Raw genomic sequence first — 26,856 nt, 5'->3', positions numbered from 1 at the left:
AACAAAGAAATGTTATTAAGCATGGAGAATACAGTGAGGGGAAAATATATTTTATCCCCTGCTGAATTTGTACGTTTGCTTTGATGGAACATGGCCCCGTCCATCGTCCCTTTGACGCGGGGAAGTTGTCCTGTCCCCATAGCAGAAAAACAGCCCCAAAGCACAATGTTTCCACCTCCATATTTGACGGTGGGGATGGTGTTATTGGGGTCATAGGCAGCATTCCTCCTCCTCCAGACACGGCGAGTTGAGTTTATGCCAAAGAGCTTTATTTTGGTCTCATCTGACCACAACACTTTCACCCAGTTCTCCAGTGAATCATTCAGATGTTCATTAGAAAACTTCAGACAGGCCTGTACATGTGCTTTCTTGAGCAGGGGGACCTTGCGGGTGCTGCAGGATTTCAGTCCTTCACGGCGTAGTGTGTTACCAATTGTTTTCTTGGTGACTATGGTCCCAGCTGCCTTGAGATCAGTGTAGATATGGGCTGATTCCTCACAATTCTCATGATCACTGAAACTTCACAAGGTGAGATCTTGCATGGAGCCCCAGACCGAGGGAGATTGACAGTAATTTTGTGTTTCTTCCATTTGCGAATAATCGCACAAACTGTGGTCACCCTTTCACCAAGCTGCTTGGCTATGGTCTTGTAGCCCATTCCAGCCTTGTGTAGGTCTACAATCTTGTCCCTGACATCCTTGGACAGCTCTTTGGTCTTGGCCATGGTGAAGAGATTGGAATCTGATTGATTGATTGCTTCTGTGGACAGGTGTCTTTTATAGAGGTAACAAGCTGAGATTAGGAGCACTCCCTTTAAGAGAGTGCTTCTAATCTCAGCTCGTTACCTGTATAGAAGACACCTGGGAGCCAGAAATTTTGCTGATTGATAGGGGATCAAAAACTTATTTCACTCATTAAATGCAAATCAATTTATAACTTTTTTTTAATGCTTATTTCTAGATATTTTTGTTGTTATTCTGTCTCTCACTGTTTAAATAAACCTACCATTTAAAATTATAGACTGATCAGAGGGCAAACGTACAAAATCAGCAGGGGTTCAAATACTTTTTCTCCTCACTGTATAAATAAGACTGGTCATAGGTGGATCGTTTTTTCTTAATCAACCAGCTGACTGATAAACGAAAAAACAATGGATTCCCTCATCCACACAGTCAAGGTGGATGAAGGAATCCTCCCCAATGTGCTATTCTATTCTGACAGCAGGCCTCCTCTACTGTCAGAATACACGGATCAGTGCTGCAGCCAATTGGTTGCATGTGTTGATCGAGTGAAAATTTTCCAGCAATCCTGTTCAAGAGAATCTTATCATTAGATTGACTTCTCTTGAGAGGAAACAGCCATAGATGGATCAAAATTTGTCCGACCCCTGCTAAAGAAAAGTAAAAGTAAATGATTGAATATGTAATACAAATTTTATCGGAAAAAGGTAAACTTTGGAATTGATGTTAATACATGAGATAGCCAAGCTAACTTTTGTAGAGTTGCAGCAATAATTCCTTCAATCTGCATTAAACATTTTACTAGAGGCCATTAGGTGGGTTTGTCAGCTGAAATATTGGATTAGGCTCAAGGAAGAGTATTGAACTTGTGTGAGCATTATGACAGTTTGGTGAGGGTACAGCTTACAAGTCTCCCTCGGTAACTCTAAGATCTACATATTTGTATTATAGGTATTATTTTTTGTAGAGTGATTAGAGTTTTTGTGTTTTTTTTTATGCAGCTAACAATGTCATACTTACCATAGGGATTGTGTCCTTTAATATAGCATTTAAACAGGCAGCTCCTGCTACAAACACCTGGAAAGAAAGCAGACGTTACAAGAAATAAATAACATATACTTCGGGATGGCAAAAATGTATCACCACTGTTTGGGTTATGGTCCCTTTAAGGCAGTGTTTCTCAAACTATGTACCGCGGCACACTAATTGCAGGTGTGCCATGGGATATTTCGGGGAGCCGTCAGCAAAGACTGGATATTTCGGGGAGCCGTCAGCATAGATGGCAGTCTGAAAATCTGCAATGGTTGGAGCGCAGTGAGGCACGCAGCGCCCGCTGGAAAGTGGATCACCAGGAGGAAATGATGCCTTTTCAGAGCATGCGCGATAGTAGTCTATACTAGAGAGGCCCCAATGCTCCTTTCCCAAGAGAGAGCAAGTCCTGTACCTGTGTACCAACCTCTGTCTGTACCAACTTCACCAGCACCAACAGCACCACCAAAGCACCTTCTAGAGTATGTATGTCTGTATCTTTAACAAACTGCGCAACATTAGGCCCAAGACAGAATCCTGGCAATAAAATGAATTGACTATTGTAGCAAGATCCCGAGGCCCCAGAGGTTTAATGGTGACCTCCAGGGTTAGGGAGAGTTGACATCCTTCCTTGTAGAGTGGGTTACCAGGCATGGTGGGAGTGATGCAAGAAGAAATGATGGGTGCCAGTCACTTTTGGATTCGAACAAGAGATTTATTGTCTCCTAACAGAACTGTGGGAGAGAGGGTTAGGGCCAGGACACCCTTGAGTAGATGCAATGGTAATTGGCAGACTTCGAGACTTCTATAGGTAAACAGTTATACAGTGGAAGGCCTCCAGACGGATAACACTTCTATATAGGTAGGACTGCTGTCTCCTATGGCAACTAATCTTGTAACAGTCACTAACAGTAGTTGTACATAACTCTTGGTAACACAGAACAGTCCTTTACTTATCTCACAGTATCCCACTGTAGATCTTCACTCACTGTGCCTATGCACACAGACACGTAAACAAGCGCCGTGCATTCTTCAATAGAATTTTTTTTTTCGAAAAATCTGCATTTTTGGTAAGTAATTTACGCCTCATGCACACAAATATCAATTTTCATATTGTGCAGAATGAGAACGCAAGAATAAATTTGCATGAAATTGCGCGAAAGTGTGCATGTGCACGTGGAATTGTGCAAACGCATATACGTGAAAATGCATACCTAAAAACCGCCTGAAATTACGTCTGAAAAAGTAGATACTAAACAGGAGTATCATGTGCAAGAGGTCTTACAATGTTGTGGGGCCTGGGACCCTGATGGGAGAGGACAAAGCAGGTGCAATTGCCAACTTAATGCATCTAAGGCAGTGTTAATTTTGACGGCAAATTTTGATTCAGTTTTAGGCTTTTGACTAAAATGCCATTTTAGTTTTAGTCGTATCTTAGTCATCTGAACTGTTTTAGTCATATTTTAGTTTAGTTAAATTACGACACACGGTCGTAATTTCCGTCAGAAAAAGTCCGATTGGAGCTTTTCATCATATATTACGACCGTGCGCATGCCCCATCTGACTTTTTCCGTCGAAAATTCAGATAGAGAACATGTTCTATATTTTTCCGACGGAACAAATTACTATCAGAAAAACCGCTCGTCTGTATGCTGTTCCGACGAGATTAGCAGAAGGAGCCCAAAGGGTGGCGCACTGGCTATTGAACTTCCTTTTTCTAGTGCTGTCGTATGAGTTGTATGTCACCGCGTTCTTGATGGTCGAAATTTGGTGTGACCATGTGTATGCAAGACAGCTTAAGCGGAATTCCGTCGGCAAAACTGCTCGTGTGTACAGGGCATACGTTTCGTTGAGGAAAATATTTTATTCACTGATCTAGGGGCAGTTTATTTAGGTCTCCTTTTTCCTCTTTATTTTTTTCCTGAAGTATAGGCCCTTTTTAAGGTGACAAACTCCCACTGTGTACAGTCCCAGTGGGCGCTGGCAGAGGCGTGCATGTGCATGCCCTAAACCCGGAAAAAGGCAGCAATGTACTGTATCGCTGTGCCTGTACGAGCCGCTCATCCACAGTACATTGCGGGCGAGTGGTCCACAAGTACTGCATTTATTGGCTTATAACAGGCACCGGCGTATAACATGCACCCCAATTTAAGAGGGAAGTTTCAGGAAAAAAAATGTATTTTTTAAATAAACCACTTTGAAGCAAAATAATGGTCAGTGAGCATCAATGCAGCCTGATTAGTGCCCATCTGCAGCCTCAATGCAGCCTAATCTGTGCCCATCTGCAGCCTGACCTGTGCCCATCTGCAGCCTGACCTGTGCCCATCTGCAGCCTGATCTTTGCGCATCTGCAGCTTCAGTGCAGCCTGATCTGTGTGCATCTGTAGTCCTGATCTGTGCCCATCTGCAGCCTGATCTGTGACCATTTCCCCCATCAATGCAGCTCACAATCTCTCATCTCCCGCAGGAAATCACCGAGCCGTCATCTGTTTACTCGGCAGTCCCATACACAGTCCCGCCTCCGCCATTGGCTTTGGACCAGCTCCTGTGATAGACAGAACACTGGTCCGATGCCGGTGGCAGAGGCGGGACTGCGTGTGTGACGTGCGAGCCAAGTGAGAACCGAGTTAGAGCCGAGTGAGAGCCGAGCGGAGAGCCGAGTGGAGAGAGATGACGGCTTGGTGAATTCCAGTGCCATTTGTCCCCCTCCTTCCCCTCCGAGGTACGCTGTCGGCGTATAACACGCACCCCCAGTTTTCCCCCCATTTTCAGGGGAAAAAAGTGCATGTTATACGCCGATAAATACGGTAGTTAATAAAGAAGTTTATTGTTTAGATTGTCCACAGTTCTTATAGTTACATAGTAGGCGAGGTTGAAAAAAGACACAAGTCCATCAAGTCCAACCCATGTCTGTGATTTTCTTGTTTTGGCAATTCAAGGGATGGCTGCAAGGAGCCTGATATAGTAAAGGCTGCAACACTGGTTCTGAGCTTTTTTTGGTTGGTTGGCTTTTGGTTGAGCGCGATAGTGGGATTGATAAATTATAAAAAAAATTGATTTTTGGGATTATGATTAAACAATGGGTAAACATCCAACCGGGATTGGTTCCACAGAAAATGATGATCCTGATTGTTGTTTAAAATGTTCATTATGCTATTCAAAAAAAAAAAATTCTAAATTCTGAACCATTTGATTTCATTGTGGCCCGCGACCAGTTACCAAATCACTTAAGTGGCCCGCACTCTTCAAAAGGTTGAGCACCCCTGCTTTAAAGTGTATGTCTGGGTAACACAGTATATTTAATTTAAAAAAACATATTCCCTACATCTCTGCAGTACAAACACATTTTTCATGCTTTGCCTCCCTAATAAGACACTGTCACTGTGACAGACCTAGCCGGGAGAGAGACTTTTGGAGGGGACTGTATGCTAGCCTCTTGCCGATCGATCGTGGGCCCTGGCATTTGGGGGAACGGTGCTCTTTGTGAGCTGTATGCCTGGGGACCCTTGAGGCGTTATTACTGTGGATTCGGCTCCTGGTCCCCCAGGACACACAGACTCTGGGGACCCTGGATTTGCCATATTGGAATAGTGACTGATTCATACCGTTGGGACTACTACTGTTAAATGCTAATGTCATCAATTCCAGCTACCTGTCTGTTGTCTGCTAAAATGTGTATTGTAAATAAGTCTCTAGTATGGGATCTAAGAGTCATTAGATCCCCATTGTTGTTTGTTTTTAATTAACTCTGCTATTGTGATAATGTTGATTGGATTTTCTGAACTACAAGACGGCCAGTCTGGCCTAAAGGTCATGTCTGAGTCATCTAGACTGTCTAAAGGGATTAGTTAATTAGCTCATGTTAATTAGGTTAATTAGGTTACAGCTGTATTGTTAGAGTAATATGAGCAGGAGGTCTGCACCTCCTCTTTTAGTGTATAAAAGAGCCTGTATATTGCAATAAAAGAGATTCCTGGTTGAACTTACATACAGCCTGCCTGGTGTTTGTTCTGAGCTATCACAACTGGGTTAGAACGGCACATAGCTGTAGTTCTAATCCCGGAGCATTGGATGACCGAGCAATCAGATGTTGCGATCTGCAGTCTGATTCTATAGCCGCAGAGGAGTGTCGGGAAAGTGGAACCGAGCGAGCAAGGGGCTCATTACAGTCACATTCTCATAGCAACTTCCTCCTCTGGGGCTGACACCGATAACAGCAGTGTCAGCAACCCTGGACAGCGGCAATGCTACTTCCTCAGTCATGTGACAGTGCTTGGGTCTAGTGACTGGCAATCTCGCAGAGGAGCAGGTCACATGTTCCTTCGTACGCTGAAGTGTTGGGTATTCTCACTGGCTGAAGAGGAGGAAAGAGATGTGGGGAAGTGGAGGTAAAGTTTAAATAAAGTAAACAATTTTAACAAAAAACTTACTCCTTTTCATGCAAAAAGTAAAAGCCACTTTTTTTTCAAAAATGAAAAACAATCATCTTGTGCAAATTAAACAAAACAATTTTAATTTTGCTACTGTACTACTGTACCACTACAAGAAAATGAGCGTTAGCACTTACTATTTTGGACTGGCCCAAGATGACGATTGTGCAGAGATCGATGATACAAATTTAAAATGGTAAACATGGGCAAACAATGAGTCAAGAGACGCTTAGCAGTCAGCGGTATAAACAGTGGCAGGGTGTGTTTTCTTTCATTTCTTTTAATGGGAAACCACTGATTGGCGCAAGAGGGAGGGCTGTATAGTGAATGCAAATCTTATTTTTTTATCTGACTCTAACAGACTACTCTGAAACACATCAATGGACCACTTAGGGGTCCATGGGCCCCAGGTTAAGAACCCCTGACACACCTAAAATATCAAGGCCTTCAACTGAGGATTACACAAATGTATATAAAAAAAAAAATATGTATCATGTTCAGCAGTTTTTTTGTCATGATCAGTGTAAATCCCTTAGTATCTTACCACCACTCCTCCCCATATGTAGATTCCAATTTTGAGTGTCAGAGACATTAAATTCGTTTCTGATGCATACAATACAACTCCTATAAGTATCTGCAAAATTCCAATAAGCATCAGCACTGCCTGCAAAAGATAAATAAAAAAAAAAACAGATCAGTAAAGTGTGGTGGCAAATCCACAAGGAACTTTTTCATAAATCTGTGTTATGTAACAGCATTTCAGTTTTAGCTAGTAGTAGTTATTCACATTTAAAAGAGAAATTTGGCCATACTTCTCCCGCCATGGGGGTGCACTTACTTTTGCTCTCCTGTGACCCGTAGTCAGCTGATAGCTGGCTATTGCCCACCATCAGCTGAGGTGGCAGAGCTGCTACTCGCTCTAGCAGTCCCGCCAAAACATCAATTTGTAAGCTCATCTTTGTATCAGAACGTCCCTAAAAATTATTTAAAATGGCCTTTCTACCCAGAATGTAAAGTACAAGTAATTTATGAGTGCCCAGCTGGTAAGTCACCAACCCCCCGGGCACTCGTATCTCTAGGCAACGCAAACAGCAAGATTCTCTCTCTTCCTGGCTGTGGTTCTTTCCTTTTGCATCACTTCATTGCCTGGTAACATGGCTAATTTTGGAGAATTAAACATGTGGACTCTTGGCCTCTACCAAAAGGGGAGATTGTTGTTTTAGGTCCCACACTTGAGTGTTTTGTAGCTTGTAGCGCAAAGCTCAAAAATGCTCAGCAAGCAAAAACCTATTCTTTTCAATAGCCCTTGTTCACATCTGAGCATCCTGATGCTTGTAACAAAACGCCTGTCACTCAAAACAGTACATGAACTACTTTTCAGGCAGAACTGAGTGTTTTTATTCCCATAAAAAACAGCAGCTTTCTGAACCTTTTTCAGCAGCACTCCACACCCTTTATTTAAAAAACGCCTGACAAAAGCTGACAAAACATGCAACCTCTGCTCCAAAAAATGTTAAACACTTGGAAAAAAAAGAAAACATTTGAAAACCTGACGCTTAGATGAATGTAGCCTTAGGCAGAACCAGCCAATCAGCGGATCTGCCTAAACATTCTTTCTGAGGTCCATCCACAATAACTAAATAACTTTTACAGGAAAAGCATGCTTGTTTGGGGTTCCTTAATTCATTTTTTTGTAATGAAATAGGCAATACAAACATACATTGGTATATCCACACCAAAAAAACAAAAAAAAACAAAAAAAAATCTTATAATAACATTTTGCAGACTATCATAACTATAGCATCAAACAAACAAAAGGATGGCCAGGGGGTACAACATGAAGACATCTCCTACGCATACCCCAATTTTTTTTTTAGATTAAGGTTCCATTTGCCCCCTAATTTCCAGGCGATTCCCTAAATGTTCTCCAGGGAGCCCATATCTGACAACATTTTTCATAAGTGTCCAATTCGTGTGACAGGAGGGTCTCCATCCTCTCAATTAGGTCCATTTCTGCTATCCATTCGTTAACTGAAGGGGCTTGTGTAGTTCGCCAATATCGCGGAATAACCAGTCTGGCTGCTATTAACCAATGTCTTAGCAAACCTTGTAATTATTTTTTTATGTGTAACACTGGGTGTTACTGGAAATGCAAAAACTTCATTTGCCTGCAATTTTGCTGTTTTGGTCTGAGCATAGTACTAATACAAGTGCCCAGAGCATTCTGCGAACCGTAGTCCCAAGGGGGAGCCATACAATCAAGCTGGGTCTGCCACTACAAGCCCCATATCGACCATCAATAAAAGGGAGAAGTGAGGGGGATAAAACGAAAACCCCGAGAATAAGCAGGGCAGCGATATGCCAAGAGCTGGGCTGCACTGCTTACAAGAGAGAGAGAGAGAGAGAGAGAGAGAGAGAGAGAGAGAGAGAGAGAGAGAGAGAGAGAGAGAGAGAGAGAGAGAGAGATGCCACCCGTACGGGATTGACCCGGACAGTACGGGTTTGGCAACTTGTGCCCGGGTTTCTGTCCCCTGGAAACCCGGGCACAACTAATATCCAGTGGTATGATCGCAGCGGCAGCCCCCTCCTCTCTGTCAACCCCCCCTCCTCTCTGTCAGCCCCCCCTTCTCTCTGTCAGCCCCCCTCCTCTCTGTCAGCCCCCCCTCCTCTCTGTCAGCCCCCCTCTCCTCTCTGTCAGCCCCCCCTCCTCCCTGTCAGCCCCCCTCCTCTCTGTCAGCCCCCTCCTCTCTGTCAGCCCCCCTCCTCTCTGTCAGCCCCCCCCTCCTCTCTGTCAGCCCCCCCTTCTCTCTGTCAGCCCCCCTCCTCTCTGTCAGCCCCCCCTCCTCTCTATCAGCCCCCCCTCCTCTCTGTCAGCCCCCCCTCCTCCCTGTCAGCCCCCCTCCTCTCTGTCAGCCCCCTCCTCTCTGTCAGCCCCCCTCTCCTCTCTGTCATCCCCCCCTCCTCCCTGTCAGCCCCCCTCTTCCTCTCTGTCAGCCCCCTCCTCTCTGTCAGCCCCCTCCTCTCTGTCAGCCCCCCTCCTCTCTGACAGCCCCCCCTCCTCTCTGTCAGCCCCCCTCCTCTGTCAGCCCCCCTCCTCCCTGTCAGCCCCCCTCTCCTCTCTGTCAGCCCCCCCTCTCCTCTCTGTCAGCCCCCCCTCCTCTCTGTCAGCCCCCATCTCCTCTCTGTCAGCCCCCCTCTCCTATCTGTCAGCCCCCCTCTTCTCTGTCAGCCCCCCTCTCCTCTCTGTCAGCCCCCCTCTCCTATCTGTCAGCCCCCCTCTCCTCTCTGTCAGCCCCCATCTCCTCTCTGTCAGCCCACCCTCTCCTATCTGTCAGCCCCCCCTCTCCTATCTGTCAGCCCCCCCTCTCCTATCTGTCAGCCCCCCTCTCTTCTCTGTCAGCCCCCCTCTCTTCTCTGTCAGCCCCCCTCTCTTCTCTGTCAGCCCCCCTCTCCTCTCTGTCAGCCCCCTCCTCTCTGTCAGCCCCCCCTCTCCTCTCTGTCAGCCCCCCTCCTCCCTGTCAGCCCCCCTCCTCCCTGTCAGCCCCCCTCCTCTCTGTCAGCCCCCCTCCTCCCTGTCAGCCCCCCTCTCCTCTCTGTCAGCCCCCCTCTCCTCTCTGTCAGCCCCCCCTCTCCTCTCTGTCAGCCCCCCTCCTCTCTGTCAGCCCCCCCTCTCCTCTCTGTCAGCCCCCCTCCTCCCTGTCAGCCCCCCTCCTCCTTGTCAGCCCCCCTCCTCTCTGTCAGCCCCCCTCCTTTCTGTCAGCCCCCCTCCTCTCTGTCAGCCCCCCTCCTCTCTGTCAGCCCCCTCTCCTCTCTGTCAGCCCCCCTCTCCTCTCTGTCAGCCCCCCTCTCCTCTCTGTCAGCCCCCCTCTCCTCTCTGTCAGCCCCCCTCTCCTCTCTGTCAACCCCCCCCTCCTCTCTGTCAGCCCCCCCTCTCCTCTCTGTCAGCCCCCCTCCTCTCTGTCAGCCCCCCCTCCTCTCTGTCAGCCCCCCCTCCTCTCTGTCAGCCCCCATCTCCTCTCTGTCAGCCCCCCCTCTCCTATCTGTCAGCCCCCCCTCTCCTATCTGTCAGCCCCCCCTCCTCTCTGTCAGCCCCCCTCTCCTCTCTGTCAGCCCCCCTCTCCTCTCTGTCAGCCCCCCCTCCTCTCTGTCAGCCCCCATCTCCTCTCTGTCAGCCCCCCCTCCTCTCTGTCAGCCCCCCCTCTCCTATCTGTCAGCCCCCCCTCTTCTATCTGTCAGCCCCCCCTCTCTTCTCTGTCAGCCCCCCTCTCTTCTCTGTCAGCCCCCCTCTCTTCTCTGTCAGCCCCCTCTCCTCTCTGTCAGCCCCCCTCCTCTCTGTCAGCCCCCCTCTCCTCTCTGTCAGCCCCCCTCTCCTCTCTGTCAGCCCCCCCTCCTCCCTGTCAGCCCCCCTCCTCCCTGTCAGCCCCCCCTCTCCTCTCTGTCAGCCCCCCCTCCTCTCTGTCAGCCCCCCTCCTCTCTGTCAGCCCCCCCTCTCCTCTCTGTCAGCCCCCCTCTCCTCTCTGTCAGCCCCCCTCCTCCCCCTCTCCTCTCTGTCAGCCCCCCCTCTCCTCTCTGTCAGCCCCCTCTCCTCTCTGTCAGCCCCCCCTCCTCTCTGTCAGCCCCCTCTTCCTCTCTGTCAGCCCCCCTCTTCCCCTCTGTCAGCCCCCCTCTTCCCCTCTGTCAGCCCCCCTCTTCCTCTCTGTCAGCCCCCCTTTCCTCTCTGTCAGCCCCCCTTTCCTCTCTGTCAGCCCCCTCCTCTCTGTCAGCCCCCCCTCCTCTCTGTCAGCCCCCCCTCTCCTATCTGTCAGCCCCCCCTCCTCTCTGTCAGCCCCCCTCCTCCCTGTCAGCCCCCTCTCCTCTCTGTCAGCCCCCCTCCTCCCTGTCAGCCCCCCTCCTCCCTGTCAGCCCCCTCTTCCTCTCTGTCAGCCCCCTCTTCCTCTCTGTCAGCCCCCCTCTTCCCCTCTGTCAGCCCCCCTCTTCCCCTCTGTCAGCCCCCCTCTTCCTCTCTGTCAGCCCCCCTCTTCCTCTCTGTCAGCCCCCCTTTCCTCTCTGTCAGCCCCCCTCCTCTCTGTCAGCCCCCCTCCTCTCTGTCAGCCCCCCCTCCTCCCTGTCAGCCCCCCTCCTCCCTGTCAGCCCCCCTTCTCCCTGTCAGCCCCCTCTCCTCTCTGTCAGCCCCCCCTCTCCTCTCTGTCAGCCCCCCCTCCTCTCTGTCAGCCCCCTCCTCTCTGTCAGCCCCCCCTCTCCTCTCTGTCAGCCCCCCTCCTCCCCCTCTCCTCTCTGTCAGCCCCCCCTCTCCTCTCTGTCAGCCCCCCCTCCTTTCTGTCAGGCCCCTCTTCCTCTCTGTCAGCCCCCTCTTCCTCTCTGTCAGCCCCCCTCTTCCTCTCTGTCAGCCCCCCTCTTCCTCTCTGTCAGCCCCCTCTTCCTCTCTGTCAGCCCCCCTTCCCCTCTGTCAGCCCCCCTTCCCCTCTGTCAGCCCCCCCTTCCCCTCTGTCAGCCCCCCTCCTCCTCTCCCCTGTCCCCCCATACTACACCAGGAGACCTCCCCCACCCCCCAAAATTACACTGGGAGGCTCCCCACCAAACATTACACACTACATATACACTATATTGTACATTACACACGCCTGCACTATATACACTATATTGTACTTTACACACACCTACACTATATTGTACATTACACACGCCTGCACTATATACACTATATTGTACATTACACACGCCTGCACTAAATACACTATATTGTACATTACACACTCTGCACTATATACACTATATTGCACATTACACACGCCTGCACTATATACACACTATATTGTACATTACACACCTGCACTATATACACACTATATTGTACATTACACACCTGCACTATATACACGCTATATTGTACATTACACACCTGCACTATATACACACTATATTGTACATTACACACCTGCACTATATACACTATATTGCACATTACACACGCCTGCACTATATACACACTATATTGTACTTTACACACCTGCACTATATACACACTATATTGTACATTACACACTCTGCACTATATACACACTATATTGTACATTACACACCTGCACTATATACACACTATATTGTACATTACACACCTGCACTATATACACTATATTGCACATTACACACGCCTGCACTATATACACACTATATTGTACATTACACACTCTGCACTATATACACACTATATTGTACATTACACACCTGCACTATATACACTATATTGTACATTACACACGCCTGCACTATATACACACTATATTGTACATTACACACGCCTGCACTAAATACACTATATTGCACATTACACACCTGCACTATATGCAATTGGCTACACCCACTGTTCACCGCTGCGCGTGCCACATTAATACTCCCCTAGGGCACACAGAGGTGTCCCAGGTATTTTACAATCTCATTGTGTATGCTACAAAAAAAATGCCAAGCCCCGCTGAAGTGTTCGGGTTTGGCTCGAAGAAAAGGTGGCAACCCTAGGTCTGGGACTTATTTAACCACTTCAGCCCCGGAAGGATTTACCCCCTTCCTGACCAGAGCACTTTTTACAAATTGGCACTGCGTCGCTTTAACTGCTAATTGCGCGGTCATGCAATGCTGTAACCAAACGAAATTTGCGTCCTTTTCTTCCCACAAATAGAGCTTTCTTTTGATGGTATTTGATCACCTCTGCCATTTTTATTTTTTGCGCTATACACGGAAAAAGACCGAAAATTTTGAAAAAAAATGATATTTTCTACTTTTTGTTCTAAAAAAAATCCAATAAACTCAATTTTAGTCATACATTTAGGCCAAAATGTATTTGGCCACATGTCTTTGGTAAAAAAAATGTCAATAAGTGTATATTTATTGGTTTGCGCAAAAGTTATAGCGCCTACAATCTAGGGTACATTTTCTGGAATTTACACAGCCTTTAATTTATGACTGCCTATGTCGTTTCTTGAGGTGCTAAAATGGCAGGGCAGTACAAAACCCCCACAAATGACCCCATTTTGGAAAGTAGACACCCCAAGGAAATTGCTGATAGGCATGTTGAGCCCATTGAATATTCATTTTTTTTGTCCCAAGTGATTGAATAATGACAAAAAAAAAAAAAAAAAAAAAAAATTACAAAAAGTTGTCACTAAATGATATATTGCTCACACAGGCCATGGGCATATGTGGAATTGCACCCCAAAATACATTTAGCTGCTTCTCCTGAGTATGGGGATACCACATGTGTGGGACTTTTTGGGAGCCTAGCCGCATACGGGGCCCCGAAAACCAATCACCGCCTTCAGGATTTCTAAGGGCGTACATTTTTGATTTTACTCCTCACTACCTATCACAGTTTTGAAGGCCATAAAATGCCCAGATGGCACAAACCCCCCCCAAATGACCCCATTTTGGAAAGTAGACACCCCAAGCTATTTGCTGAGAGGCATGTTGAGTCCATGGAATATTTTATATTTTGACACAAGTTGCGGGAAAGTGACAATTTATTTATTTATTTTTTTTTTTTTGCACAAAGTTGTCACTAAATGATATATTGCTCACACAGGTCATGGGCATATGTGGAATTGCACCCCAAAATACATTCTGCTGCTTCTCCTGAGTACGGGGATACCACATGTGTGGGACTTTTTAGGAGCCTAGCCGCGTACGGGACCCCGAAAACCAATCACCGCCTTCAGGATTTCTAAGGGTGTACATTTTTGATTTCACTCTTCACTGCCTATCACAGTTTCGGAGGTCATGGAATGCCCAGGTGGCAAACCACCCCCCCAAATGACCCCATTTTGGAAAGTAGACACCCCAAGCTATTTGCTGAGAGGCATGGTGAGTATTTTGCAGCTCTCATTTGTTTTTGAAAATGAAGAAAGACAAAAAAAAAAATTTTTTTTTTCTTTTTTTAATTTTCAAAACTTTGTGACAAAAAGTGAGGTCTGCAAAATACTCACTATACCGCTCAGCAAATAGCTTTGGGTGTCTACTTTCCAAAATGGGGTCATTTGGGGGGGGTTTGTGCCACCTGGGCATTCCATGGCCTCCGAGACTGTGATAGGCAGTGAAGAGTGAAATCAAAAATTTACGCCCTTAGAAAGCCTGAAGGTGGTGCTTGGTTTTCGGGGTCCCATACGCGGCTAGGCTCCCAAAAAGTCTCACACATGGGGTATCCCCGTACTCAGGAGAAGCAGCAGAATGTATTTTGGGGTGTAATTTCACATATTCCCATGGCATGTTTGAGCAATATATAATTTAGTGACAACTTTGTGCAAAAAAAAAAAAAAAAAAAAAAAATTTGTCTCTTTCCCGCAACTTGTGTCACAATATAAAATATTCCATGGACTCGACATGCCTCTCAGCAAATAGCTTGGGGTGTCTACTTTCCAAAATGGGGTCATTTGGGGGGGGTTTGAACTGTCCTGGCATTTTATGCACAACATTTAGAAGCTTATGTCACACATCACCCACTCTTCTAACCACTTGAAGACAATGCCCTTTCTGACACTTTTTGATTACATGAAAAAATTATTTTTTTTTGCAAGAAAATTACTTTGAACCCCCACACATTATATATTTTTTTAAAGCAAATGCCCTACAGATTAAAATGGTGGGTGTTTAATTTTTTTTTTTCACACAGTATTTGCGCAGCGATTTTTCAAACGCATTTTTTGGGGAAAAAACACACTTTTTTACATTTTAATGCACTAAAACACACTATATTGCCCAAATGTTTGATGAAATAAAAAAGATGATCTTAGGCCGAGTACATGGATACCAAACATGACATGCTTTACAATTGCGCACAAACGTGCAGTGGCAACAAAATAAATACATTTTTAAAAGCCTTTAAAAGCCTTTACAGGTTACCACTTTAGATTTACAGAGGAGGTCTACTGCTAAAATTACTGCCCTCGATCTAACCGTCGCGGTGATACCTCACATGCATGGTGCAATTGCTGTTTACATTTGACGCCAGACCGACGCTTGCGTTCGCCTTAGCGCGAGAGCAGGGGGGACAGGGGTGCTTTTTTTTTTTTTTTTTTTTTTTCTTTATTATTTTTTTGCTTTTTTATCTTATTTTAAAACTGTTCCTTTCATTTTTTTTTTTTTTAATCATTTTTACTGTTATCTCAGGGAATGTAAATATCCCCTATGATAGCAATAGGTAGTGACAGGTACTCTTTTTTGAAAAAATTGGGGTCTATTAGACCCTAGATTTCTCCTCTGCCCTCAAAGCATCTGACCACACCAAGATCGGTGTGATAAAATGCTTCCCCAATTTCCCAATGGCGCTATTTACATCCGGCGAAATCTAAGTCATAAAATGCTCGTAGCTTCCGGTTTCTTAGGCCATAGAGATGTTTGGAGCCACTCTGGTCTCTGATCAGCTCTATGGTCAGCTGGCTGAATCACCGGCTGCATTCTCAGGTTCCCTGTTGAGACAGGAGAGCCAGAGAAAAACACGGAAGACGATGGGGGGGGGGGGGGGGCATTCTCTCCCACTGCTTGTAAAAGCAGTCTAGAGGCTAATTAGCCGCTAGGATTGCTTTTACATGAAAGCCGACCGCTGGCTGAAAAGAATGATACCAAGATGATACCTAAACCTGCAAGCATCATTTTGGTATAACCACTCAAAGTCGTGAATGCTGTACCTGAAGACAAAAATATGGCTAACAATAAAGCACAGTAAATGGTAAAGTATAAAAAATTGCATACCTGAAAAGCAAACATGATAAAACACAATAACAATAAAACATTGCAGAATAGAATACAGTAAAAAAGAGCAGAACAATAGAGAGAATAGAGAGAGAGAGAATAGAGAGAGAACAATAAAACGACAACTATTACTTTTTATTTTATATTTTTGTTTGTGTTTTTTTTTTTTTTTTTTACACTTTTTTTGTAACTGTAACTTTTATAACTGTAACCGGTTCCAGGTTCGGGTCTCTCAAAATGCGATGGCATCTTGGGAGACCCTGTGAAAGTGTGTCCTAGTCTGTGCAATGCTGTACCCTACGCTAATACTCAGCTAGTGAATGGTAGCGTTCAAAACATTCACCAATGCAAAGACCAGGATTTTCAGGACAGGAGGGACAATAATAGCGGGTGTCACGCCTATATCCGCGCTTACTGCAGACACGACATCTTTTTTGGGGGGGTTCGTTGGGTAGGGGTACTCGGGAGGACATAAAGAAAATGCCTCTCATGCAGCCGACTGCATTTGGTTGGGGATGTGAATGGGGGAAGTACGGGCGCTGCAGAAGCGGTGGGTTCCCAATTAGGATTGGCGAATGCAGCAGGAAGGGCACTATGGGCACGACGGGCCTGTGTTTGTCTTCTTTGTGGCAGCGGGACACTACTTGTGCTTGCCACCTCACCAGCTTGAACTGCACTTATGGGACTCGCCACGTCACCAAGTGTTACTGCAGTGCTGGTTTGACTATGACCGGGGTGTACTAGGCCGCTGGCGCTTGCCAGTTCACCAAAACGCTACCAAAAAAACTGTTAACGATCGCAGGGATCAGGCCTGACTCTGTGAACGCTGCAGTTATGCGTTTAGTGTTTTGTAAGTGACAGTGATCGATCGATACTGCACTTGGGTGGGCTGGGCTGGGCCGGGCGGAGGGGCAAAACGCAGGTGCTAGCAGGTATCTGGGCTGATCCCGCTAACACTGCGTTTTTGGGAATCCTAAACTGTTGGGGACGCTAGTATAGATCTGATCGGATCAGATATTGATGCGTTCAGATACTATACCACTAAGGGAGCTGTACGGTGCATGCGTGGGTGTTAGCGCTACTGGCACTAACCTGACGCTGCCTGGGGCTGGTGCTTGCCATTTCACCAAAACGCTACCAAAAAAACTGTTAGCGATCACAGGGATCAGGCCTGACTCTGCGAACGCTGCAGTTATGCGTTTAGTGTTTTGTAAGTGACCGTGATCGATCGATACTGCACTTGGGTGGGCTGGGCCGAGCCGGGCGGAGGGGCAAAACGCAGGTGCTAGCAGGTATCTGGGCTGATCCCGCTAACACTGTGTTTTTGGGAACCCTAAACTGCTGGGGACGCTAGTATAGATCTGATCAGATCAGATATTGATGCGATCAGATACTATACCACTAAGGGAGGCGTATGCTGCGTGCGTGGGTGTTAGCGGTACTGGCGCTAATCTGACGCTGCCTGGGGCGACGCATATCACCGCCGGGCGATTAGGGGGCTAAATCTTTATTCGGCGGGTGCCCTGACACTATAAAAAATAAACAAACTAACCAGCGTCACCCGTAACAGTTATACGGTGATCAGTGGTGAAAGGGTTAACTAGGGGGCAATCAAGGGGTTAAAACATTTATTAGGTAGTATATGGGGGTCCCTGTCGCTATAAAACGCTGACGGCGAACCTAAATATTTACCTCACTAACTAGCGTCACCAGCGACACTAATACAGCGATCAGAAAAATGATCGCTTAGCGACACTGGTGACAGGGGGTGATCAAGGGGTTAAAACTTTATTAGGGGGGGTTAGGGGGGTACCCTAGACCTAAAGGGGGGTAATACTAACTGTCCCAACACTGTAAATGTCACAAACTGACACCAATACAGTAATCAGAAAAAAAAAAAAAAAAAAAAAAAAAAAACCTGCTGGTGTCAGTTTGTGACAGGGGGGGGGGGGGGTGATTGGGGGGGGATCGGGGGGCGATCGGGGGGGGGGATCGGGGTGTTTTGTGTGCCTGGCATGTTCTACTGTGTGTGTGTGTGTGTTGTGCACTCACATTGATGTCTTCTCTCCTCGGCCCGGAACGGAAAATACCGAGCCGAGGAGAGATGACATCATTTCCTCTGCCTCTGTGTACAATACAGAGGCAGGGAAATGATCCCATTGGCTGAGAGCGATCGCGAGGGGGGGGCCACGAATGGATGGCCTCCCCCTCACCTCCGATCGCCGGGGGAGATTTGCCGACCGCCGCTGGCACCGGGGGGGGGTCCGATCGGACCCCCCACCCGCGGGCAGGCAAGGACGTACATGTAAGTCCTTTTGCCTGCCCGTGCCATTCTGCCGACGTATATAGTCGTGCGGCGGTCGGCAAGTGGTTAACCGCTTTAAGTAGTTAATGACTACTCCTTACTTGCAAATCAAACTTAAAGGTACGTCAACTAGACTTGTGCACAACGGAAAATTTTGTTTAGTTTCGGATCGCTGTCATTCGTAAAATACATAATTTTGTTCTGTTACGTTAATTCATTTCCAGATAATTCGTTATTTCTGTAGAGTGTCGATATTCGTTATACTGAATCTCGAATCATGTCGAATTCATTCGTTATATCCGCTATAATTTCTTTCGTATTCGCTGAAATTCGATATTTATGTATGTATATATATATATTCGTGACAATGATTCGTAGTTTGGAAAGTCGTTTGTTTATTGAATCTATTAACACACACAATGACAATATCTCTTCTCCTCTGCTCAAATACAATACAACACCCTTCTCACTCAGTTCTCAGGAATACACTTTGCCAGTAATCCAACCTCCAGCACAAAATTAATCAGCCGATTGGACTGTAAGATTTACTTTGAGTTGACCTCTTTGTTTCATTAGATCTTTAACGAATTACCGAGTCATGACGAATTCATTCGTTATATTCGCTATAATTTCTTTCGTATTCGATGAAATGTGTTATTTTTTTATTCGGACATTCGGATGTATCCGAAAGGTCAGAAAGATGCAAAATTCGGCCGAATTTCGATTAGTTACGAAATGGATTGCATATGTCTAATGTCAACCTCTACATCGTCTGGTTCCCCTAAACGGAAACAAAGTACTTTGTTGCTGCCCATCCTCACTGACAGCAGGAATACCTCCCCAGGTCAAAGACAATTTCCACAGTAATTATCAGTTTGCTGACTTTGTCTACACAAAGAGGAAAGGAGGGAGGCGCACCTAAGTGTAGCATTAGAATTGTATGTTTAATGCGCAAAGTAATGCACTTACATAAAAGCAGAAATCAAAGGCATATCTGTGTAGTAAACATCCTCCTGGCCAGTAGAAGGAGCTGTATGCTCCGAGCGCATAGCCTTGCTTCCTGTCCTACCTGTCCTCCCTACACCGAGGTCCCCCCTCCGGGTGACGTCATTTCCCACCGTGTGATCCACGCTAGGCTGCCTGGATCCTCTCCGTTTCCTGGTTTGAAAACAGCATCTTATACAGTCATTAATACCATCTGGAAACCAGGTTGCTGGCACCCCTCGAAGAGGATGTTTACTACACAGATATGCCTTTGATCTCTGCTTTTATGTAAGTGTATTACTTTGCGCATTAAACATACAATTCTAATACTACACTTGGGTGCGCGTCCCTCTTTTTGCATTCTCACAGAGTTCTTCTGGATACGCTCTGGGGATGGTTGGCACCTGAACAATTTGTTACACACCCAAGTTGGCATGGACTACTTCCAGCATACTAAGGACTAATATCGCCCATATATACAAATATATATATTTTTTGAACTAACTGTGCAGACCCAGCATTGTTGTGCGCTGGGTGACTTTCTTCTTTTAAATACGCTGACTTTGTCTACACCCCTTCCCCATCCTCTCCACACTGCAAGGGCTGCACAGAGATTTAAACTTAATTTATCTATATCCCCTGTTCACAGTGTGTTACTCTTTTCATGCATGTACCTGCCTCACCTGTCACTCTTATTGGGGTATACTCACTGCTGAGGATCACTTGTCAGCTACATGTCCTTGAATTTTTTGTTCCCCAGAACACCACAGTTTACGCGCACCAATGTTAAAGGGCCCCATCTGAGCCAGCAGAAGTCAACACTTAGAACTGTCCATGTTTTGCTGCTTTCCTGGAGGCAGTAGTGGGTTGAGAGTAGTGTGTCAAATTCTCAAGCCTAGGCCTAGTCCTCCTGCCCTGAGAGTTCTCAAGTGAGACAGTCTGTTTCATAGTGTGTTAGCCTTTCTCTTCACTTGAGGCTTCATCTCTCTGGCAGAGTACTATTGTTTATGCTATGTACTGCAGTACACACGGAGCTCACCCCTAGGGGTACATGGGTTACTGCATGGTACCGGTTATTGCATTGACTCTTTCTGTGTTGATACTGAATCACTTTTTTACTGTTTTGCTTTTCTACTTTGGTTTACCAATACAGAAAGTTTATCTTACAACAACCTGTTCTCACTGTGTGACTGCTGGGAGTTCCTAGCTAAAGTAATTTGGTGGTGTCAGTAAAAGAGAGGTTATGGCCAGGGCCAGAGTACAAGCAGGGGACCCAGTAACAACAGCAGCTTCAGGGGTAGCGCTACACATGATACACAGCCTTAAGTGTTAATAAAATAATGTGTTTATTTTACATTAAAGGCCTATTTTAACGCTGGGAGGTACGAACAGCCATACATGTTGAAAGCTATTTGTACAATCCCTTTATCCAAACTATGTAGTGTGAGGGCCTCGCCAAACAATACATTCAGCTTAGATCCAATCAAGCAGGCCCTTTCCCTACATACAGTATCTCACAAAAGTGAGTACACCCCTCACATTTTTGTAAAAATTTTATTATATCTTTTCATGTGACAACACTGAAGAAATTACACTTTGCTACAATGTAAAGTATTGAGTGTACAGCTTGTATAACAGTGAAAATTTGCTTTCCCCTCAAAATAACTCAACACACAGCCATTAATGTCTAAACCGCTGGCAACAAAAGTGAGTACACCCCTAAGTGAAAATGTCCAAATTGGGCGCAAAGTGTCAATATTTTGTGTGGCCACAAATATTTTCCAGCACTGCCTTAACCCTCTTGGGCATGGAGTTCACCAGAGCTTCACAGGTTGCCACTGAAGTTTTCTTCCACTTTTCCATGACGACATCACGAAGCTGGTGGATGTTAGAGACCTTGCGGTCCTCCACCTTCTGTTTGAGGATGTCCCACAGATGCTCAATAGGGTTTAGGTCTGGAGATATGCTTGGTCAGTCCATCACCTTTACCCTCGGCTTATTTAGCAAGGCAGTGGTCGTCTTGGAGGTGTGTTTGGGGTTGTTATGTTGGAATACTGCGCTGTGGCCCAGTCTCCAAAGGGAGGGGATCATGCTCTGCTTCAATATGTCACAGTACATGTTGGCATTCATGGTTTCCTCAATGAACTGTAGCTCCCCAGTGGCGGCAGAACTCATGCAGCTCCAGACCATGACACTCCCACCACCATGCTTGACTGTAGGCAAGACACACTTGTCTTTGTACTGATCACCTGGTTGCCATCACACAAGTTTGAAACCATCTGAACTAAATAAGTTTATCTTGGCCTCATCAGACCACAGGACATGGTTCCAGTAATCCATGTCCTTAGTCTGCTTGTCTTTGCGGGCTTTCTTGTGCATCATCTTTAGAAGAGGCTTCTTTCTGGGGCGACTGCCATACAGACCAATTTGATGCAGCGTGCGGCGTATTGTCTGAGCGCTGACAGGCTGCCCCCCACCCCTTCAACCTCTGCAGCAATGCTGGCAGCACTCATATGTTTATTTCCCAAAGACAATCTCTGGATATGACGCTGAGCATGTGCACAACTTCTTTGGTCGACCATGACGAAGCCTATTCTGAGTGGAACTTGTCCTGTTAAACTGCTATATGGTCTTGGCCACCGTGCTGCAGCTCAGTTTCAGGGTCTTGGCAACCTTCTTCTAGCCTAGGCCATCTTTATGTAGAGCAACAATTTTTTTTTTCAGATCCTCGGAGAGTTCTTTGCCATGAGGTGCCATGTTGAACTTCCAGGGACCAGTATGAAAGAGTGAGAGCGATAACACCAAATTTAACACACTTGCTCCCCATTCATACCTGAGACCTTGTAATACTAACGAGTCACCTGACATCGGGGAGGGAAAATGGCTAATTGGGCCCAATTTGAACATTTTCACTTAGGGTTGTACTCACTTTTGTTGCCAGCAGTTTAGACATTAATCGCTGTGTGTTGAGTTATTTTGAGGGGACAGCAAATTTACACTGTTATACAAGCTGTACACTCACTACTTTACATTGTAGCAAAGTGTCATTTCTTCAGTGTTGTCACATGAAAAGATATAATAAAATGTTTACAAAAATGTGAGGGATGTACTCACTTTTGTGAGATACTGTAATTATTGGTGGATACAGAGAAGATTTTGATAAAGCAGACTGATGTGTATGGTCAGCTTGAGAAATTAGACAAACTTTTTCTACCTCAAGATATAATCCCCATACAGTCCAATAACTCACACTTAAAGACTTGACAGGTATCTTCTTGAAGTATTTGCTGGTCACAGGAGTCAAAGTGGTGGTGGATGGGAATACATCTGAGCCATGGGGATCTGGAGCAGGAATCACCTGTGTCCGAATAAGAAGGTTCCCAACCTGGGATGTGGTGTAGGACATCTTCTAAGGCTGTAAAGACATAAGAGAAAGATTAGGGGATGGTGTGAGCATATTCAGTCTTTATTTCTTTTAACATTTGAGAGAGTGAGATAGGGTAATTCTTTGCCAAATTTTTACCGTTGTCTGTGAAATTTTGGAAATTTTTGAACATTTCTGTTCCGTTTTTTGATGTTTCAGAGGTTTTAGACAGAACAGAAAGAGGGGGCAAAATCTGTCTATTTGACAGGTCACACCATAGGCGTGCGCACAGGGTGTGCCAGGTGTGCCTGGGCACACCCTAATCGCCTTGTGTGGTGCATATTCCCCCCTGTTTAGACCACTGATATTTCATCCCCAAAAAAAATTTTACAAAATAAAATAATTTTTTTAAAAATAAAATAAAGAAAATGACACTGTCCACTGCCCTACTGACACCATCCGTACATATACACATGCATATGTATTTGAGCTTTGGGGTGCACATCCTAATGCAAGAGGCTGCGCACACCTATGGGTCACACATATAAAAGGAAGTGTGAGACCCCCTTTCCCCCTCCTTCCCCCAACAGCAGCATTGACCACAATCAAAACACAATGTATACTAAAGTATAGAAGGTTAGAACCTCCTTTACGATTAATTGCTGTGTTTGCCCCGTTGAGGAAACATTACATAACAGGGTGGATAAAAATCAATGATTTAAAAAAAAAATCTGATTTTTTTTTATTGAAATCAAATTTGATTTTTATCAAATTTATTTTATTAAAATGTTTTTGGAGTAAAAATCTATCTAAAGATAGTTTTCTATTTAAGATACATTAATAATTTAGTTTATTCAGCATGAAATGGAGCTTAGTTATGTAGCACAAGGCTGTATATTCTGCAATATTTACATTTTTGGTAAACTCCTTCAATGAATCCAAGCTCTGCAAGCTGAGATAACATGCACTGCATTGATGCATTCACACAATTTCACAGTAACCATGAGATAAAACAAACTTCAGGAATATTCCTTTATCCCATTGTTTTGCAAATATAGGTACACTAATATTTTGTATGATTGAATCGGTTCTGATATCGCTGTTTTACTAACCTGACAGCTTATTATTCTAAATAGGAAACCCCTCCCCTGACACGTTTTGTCACACGTCCTGCACACATAGTAGCGCAGGGGATCAGGCACCTTTCTTTTCTACATAAAGTACCTGCCAAAGGAACAGCAACTTGGGAATGTTGTAACCATTAATGTGACACTTAACCCTGATTTAAAAAAATATGTTCTATAGAAATCCCCTCAATTGCTCTCAGCCTCCACCAAGTTCCTTTTTTTGATAAAAAGGAAGGAAGGTGGGACTTTATATGAAGCATACATCCCTGGAGATATCACAATATAAATGAATAATGAATGAATGAACAACAATTGTTGTTTTGCAATGCTGTCATGGAATGTCCATAGTTCTAATATACTTAGTACCACCCATCTTCATTTATATCGTGATATCTCCAGGGGTGTATGCTTGATATAAAGTCCCACCCTCCTTCCTTTTTATCAAATTAATAGGGATGGAGGCGCTTGGCGGTGTTAGCCTTGCGTTCTCATACAAAGTTCCTTTTTTTATTGCTGATTTAAACCTCTAATTGCCATACTACTGTGTCGCAATCATGTGCATTGCACAGCAAACATGGGTTTAAATGACGTGGTGAGGAAGCAACATATCACCTCCTCACCATCTGTCAAACACACTCTAATCGAGTTTAGAGAAGCAGCAGTGCCTGCTGCACTTGTGATAGAGCCCTTATAGTTGCATTCGGCAGAGGCACCTTTAGGGCACGTTCACGTGTAAAGTTGGGGGAGGGTAAAACACTGCGGATGAGTTGGGGTTTTACAGCCCAATATCCCTACCCCATTTAGCTGCTGAGGCAGCAGCCAAAGGTGTACACATGCCGCAGCAGGAATTAAGCCCCCTCTTGCTTTTGGCGGGTGCTACTGTCTGCCAATCATGACACATTCAAGTAAATGGGGCCACTCTGTAAGTGCCCTGAAACTGCATGCTTCTGCAGGGTCCAAGGGGTTAAAGCAGGTGGTGAGAAAGCAACACAATGCTTTAACCCCTTGTTTGCAGTGCTGTACAAGGTTGCAGGGCACTTTCAGAGTGGCCTCATTCACTTGAATGGGTCATGCTTGGCAGCTGCTACACCCACCAACCATGACAGGGTGTATAACTCCTGCTGTGGCTGCGACATGTGTACACCCCTGGCCACTGCAGCTAAAGGGGGTGCGGTTGGGGTGGGATGATAAAAAAACTTCTTAACTATGGTGTTTTACCACCCCCCAAATTGCAAATGTAAATGAACCCTTACTGTTCTGAGCACCCTATAAGGCTTTGCCCATCGACTTCTAGTATATCTTGCGGGTGTGGTGCGCTTTCAGAAAGTGCACCAAACCCACAGGATATAATAGAGATCTTTGGCTAAAAGCAGAAAACCTGCAGGACAGCTGCAGGTACACTGTACTGCACTCGCGGTGTGGGAAAACCGCAGCACTTCAATGTGAAAGTAGCCCCATACCATTATGCCCAGTGTATTTCTTCACACTGACTTGAAGATCTCTTCTTTCCTGCTGCTGGCACCACTCTGGAGACCACTAGCCGGGATAAGAGGTGGAGTGCAGTTGGTATCACTCCGCATGGGACAGGAGCCAGCACTACAGAGGAGGTATCGGCTTATGCGGCTCTTGCTCCCTACTACAGCTCCAACTTTACAAGTAGTCCTGTTGCATTGCACTCTGATGCTCTGGAATGGTGGGTGAGCAAGCCCAGACCGCGATCTACCAGTCACCCGTCAGCGATCAATTGGCAGACCGCAATCTACAGGTTGCTGACCCCCGAGTTAGAGTAACATGGACTTTTACTGGCTTTGCATAATTGTTTTGATATTAATATTGTGGAATTGCTGCATTATATTGAAGGCTGATGTATGGTGGATTAATATATCAATCCTGAATTCCAGGGGCTGAAATCTAGTTTGTTTAGATGTTATCAGCATGGTCTTCCTTTGTTTTAAATTGTTAAATAATTTACACTTTTTCAAAACGTGGCCCAATGCTACATCAGGATATTTCTCTATTTATTTGAAAAAACTTCAAATAACCCAATTGGATCATATAAATACTGTACACAGCTGCAGAGTAATATTGTAACATAAAATGTGTCATGTAATATAAAATAGTTTATTATATGTGTAACTATTTTAAATGTAGTGTCATGCCCCGTACACACGGTCGGACTTTGTTCGGACATTCCGACAACAAAATCCTAGGATTTTTTCCGACGGATGTTGGCTCAAACTTGTCTTGCATACACACGGTCGCACAAAGTTGTCGAAAAATCCGATCGTTCTAAACGCGGTGACATAAAACACGTACGTCGGGACTATAAACGGGGCAGTGGCCAATAGCTTTCATCTCTTTATTTATTCTGAGCATGCGTGGCACTTTGTCCGTCGGATTTGTGTACACACGATCGGAATTTCCGGCAACGGATTTTGTTGTCGGAAAATTTTATAGCCTGCTCTCAAACTTTGTGTGTCGGAAAATCCGATGGAAAATGTGTGATGGAGCCTACACACGGTCGGAATTTCCGACAACAAGGTCCTATCACACATTTTCCGTCGGAAATTCCGACCGTGTGTACGGGGCATAACTGTACATATAATACTATAAACCTTTTCTTAGATTCACATCACCACTGCAACATCAATTGATTATCTAAATGTCTACTCATGTTTTTCACATTGCCGTTTTTCCTTTTTGTTTTGAAACTTCTTTGTAGGGGTCTTTCTAAAGGAAATAAGTAGAAATTTACATATCCGAGAAAGAGAGAGAGTCAGAGAGGAAACATTGATTCCACCCCCTCCCTCTGTATGGCTCTATCCAAGGTTTCAATAAGAAACAGAATGTCGGAAAGCAAACATTTGGTGCTCTATCTTCAGAAAACGCACAGTGCTTTGAGAATCTTTTCTCTTCTATTAAAACCCATGTCTAGACTATTTTTTTCACATTGTCCCCTAGTCAGGTGACTGTGCAACTGAGGGGACCGGCGTTGAAGAAACCATTGATTTGCCCTGATCTCCAGGGTGTTGGTGGGAAGACGAGTTTCCTCTGACTACCAAGTCCCCTGCACCAAGAGGGCTTCCAGGACTCCTCCTCAGCCCGACAGGCTGGCACCCATCATCAGGGAAAGGGTTTCCAG

General features: G+C 45.4%; 1 protein-coding gene across 2 annotated transcripts in view; it reads right to left on the bottom strand.

Moving 5' to 3' along the window:
• Positions 1-26,856, bottom strand: part of LOC141106346 (uncharacterized) — a 63,585-nt gene that overhangs the window by 19,161 nt on the left and 17,568 nt on the right. For both annotated transcript variants that reach the window (XM_073597051.1, XM_073597050.1), the window contains exons 2-4: positions 22,474-22,638; positions 6,744-6,863; positions 1,761-1,817 (exon numbers count right to left, since the gene is read on the bottom strand). In XM_073597051.1, the coding sequence (XP_073453152.1) occupies positions 1,761-1,817; positions 6,744-6,863; positions 22,474-22,629 (333 nt within the window). In that variant the 5' untranslated portion in view covers positions 22,630-22,638. The remainder of the gene's footprint in view (positions 1-1,760; positions 1,818-6,743; positions 6,864-22,473; positions 22,639-26,856) is intronic.

This window comes from Aquarana catesbeiana, linkage group LG08 (assembly GCF_042186555.1).
Source record: "Aquarana catesbeiana isolate 2022-GZ linkage group LG08, ASM4218655v1, whole genome shotgun sequence".
Lineage (NCBI taxonomy): Eukaryota > Metazoa > Chordata > Amphibia > Anura > Ranidae > Aquarana > Aquarana catesbeiana.
The sequence above is the reverse complement of the archived record's forward strand: the minus strand, read 5'-3'. Positions and strand labels throughout refer to the sequence as shown.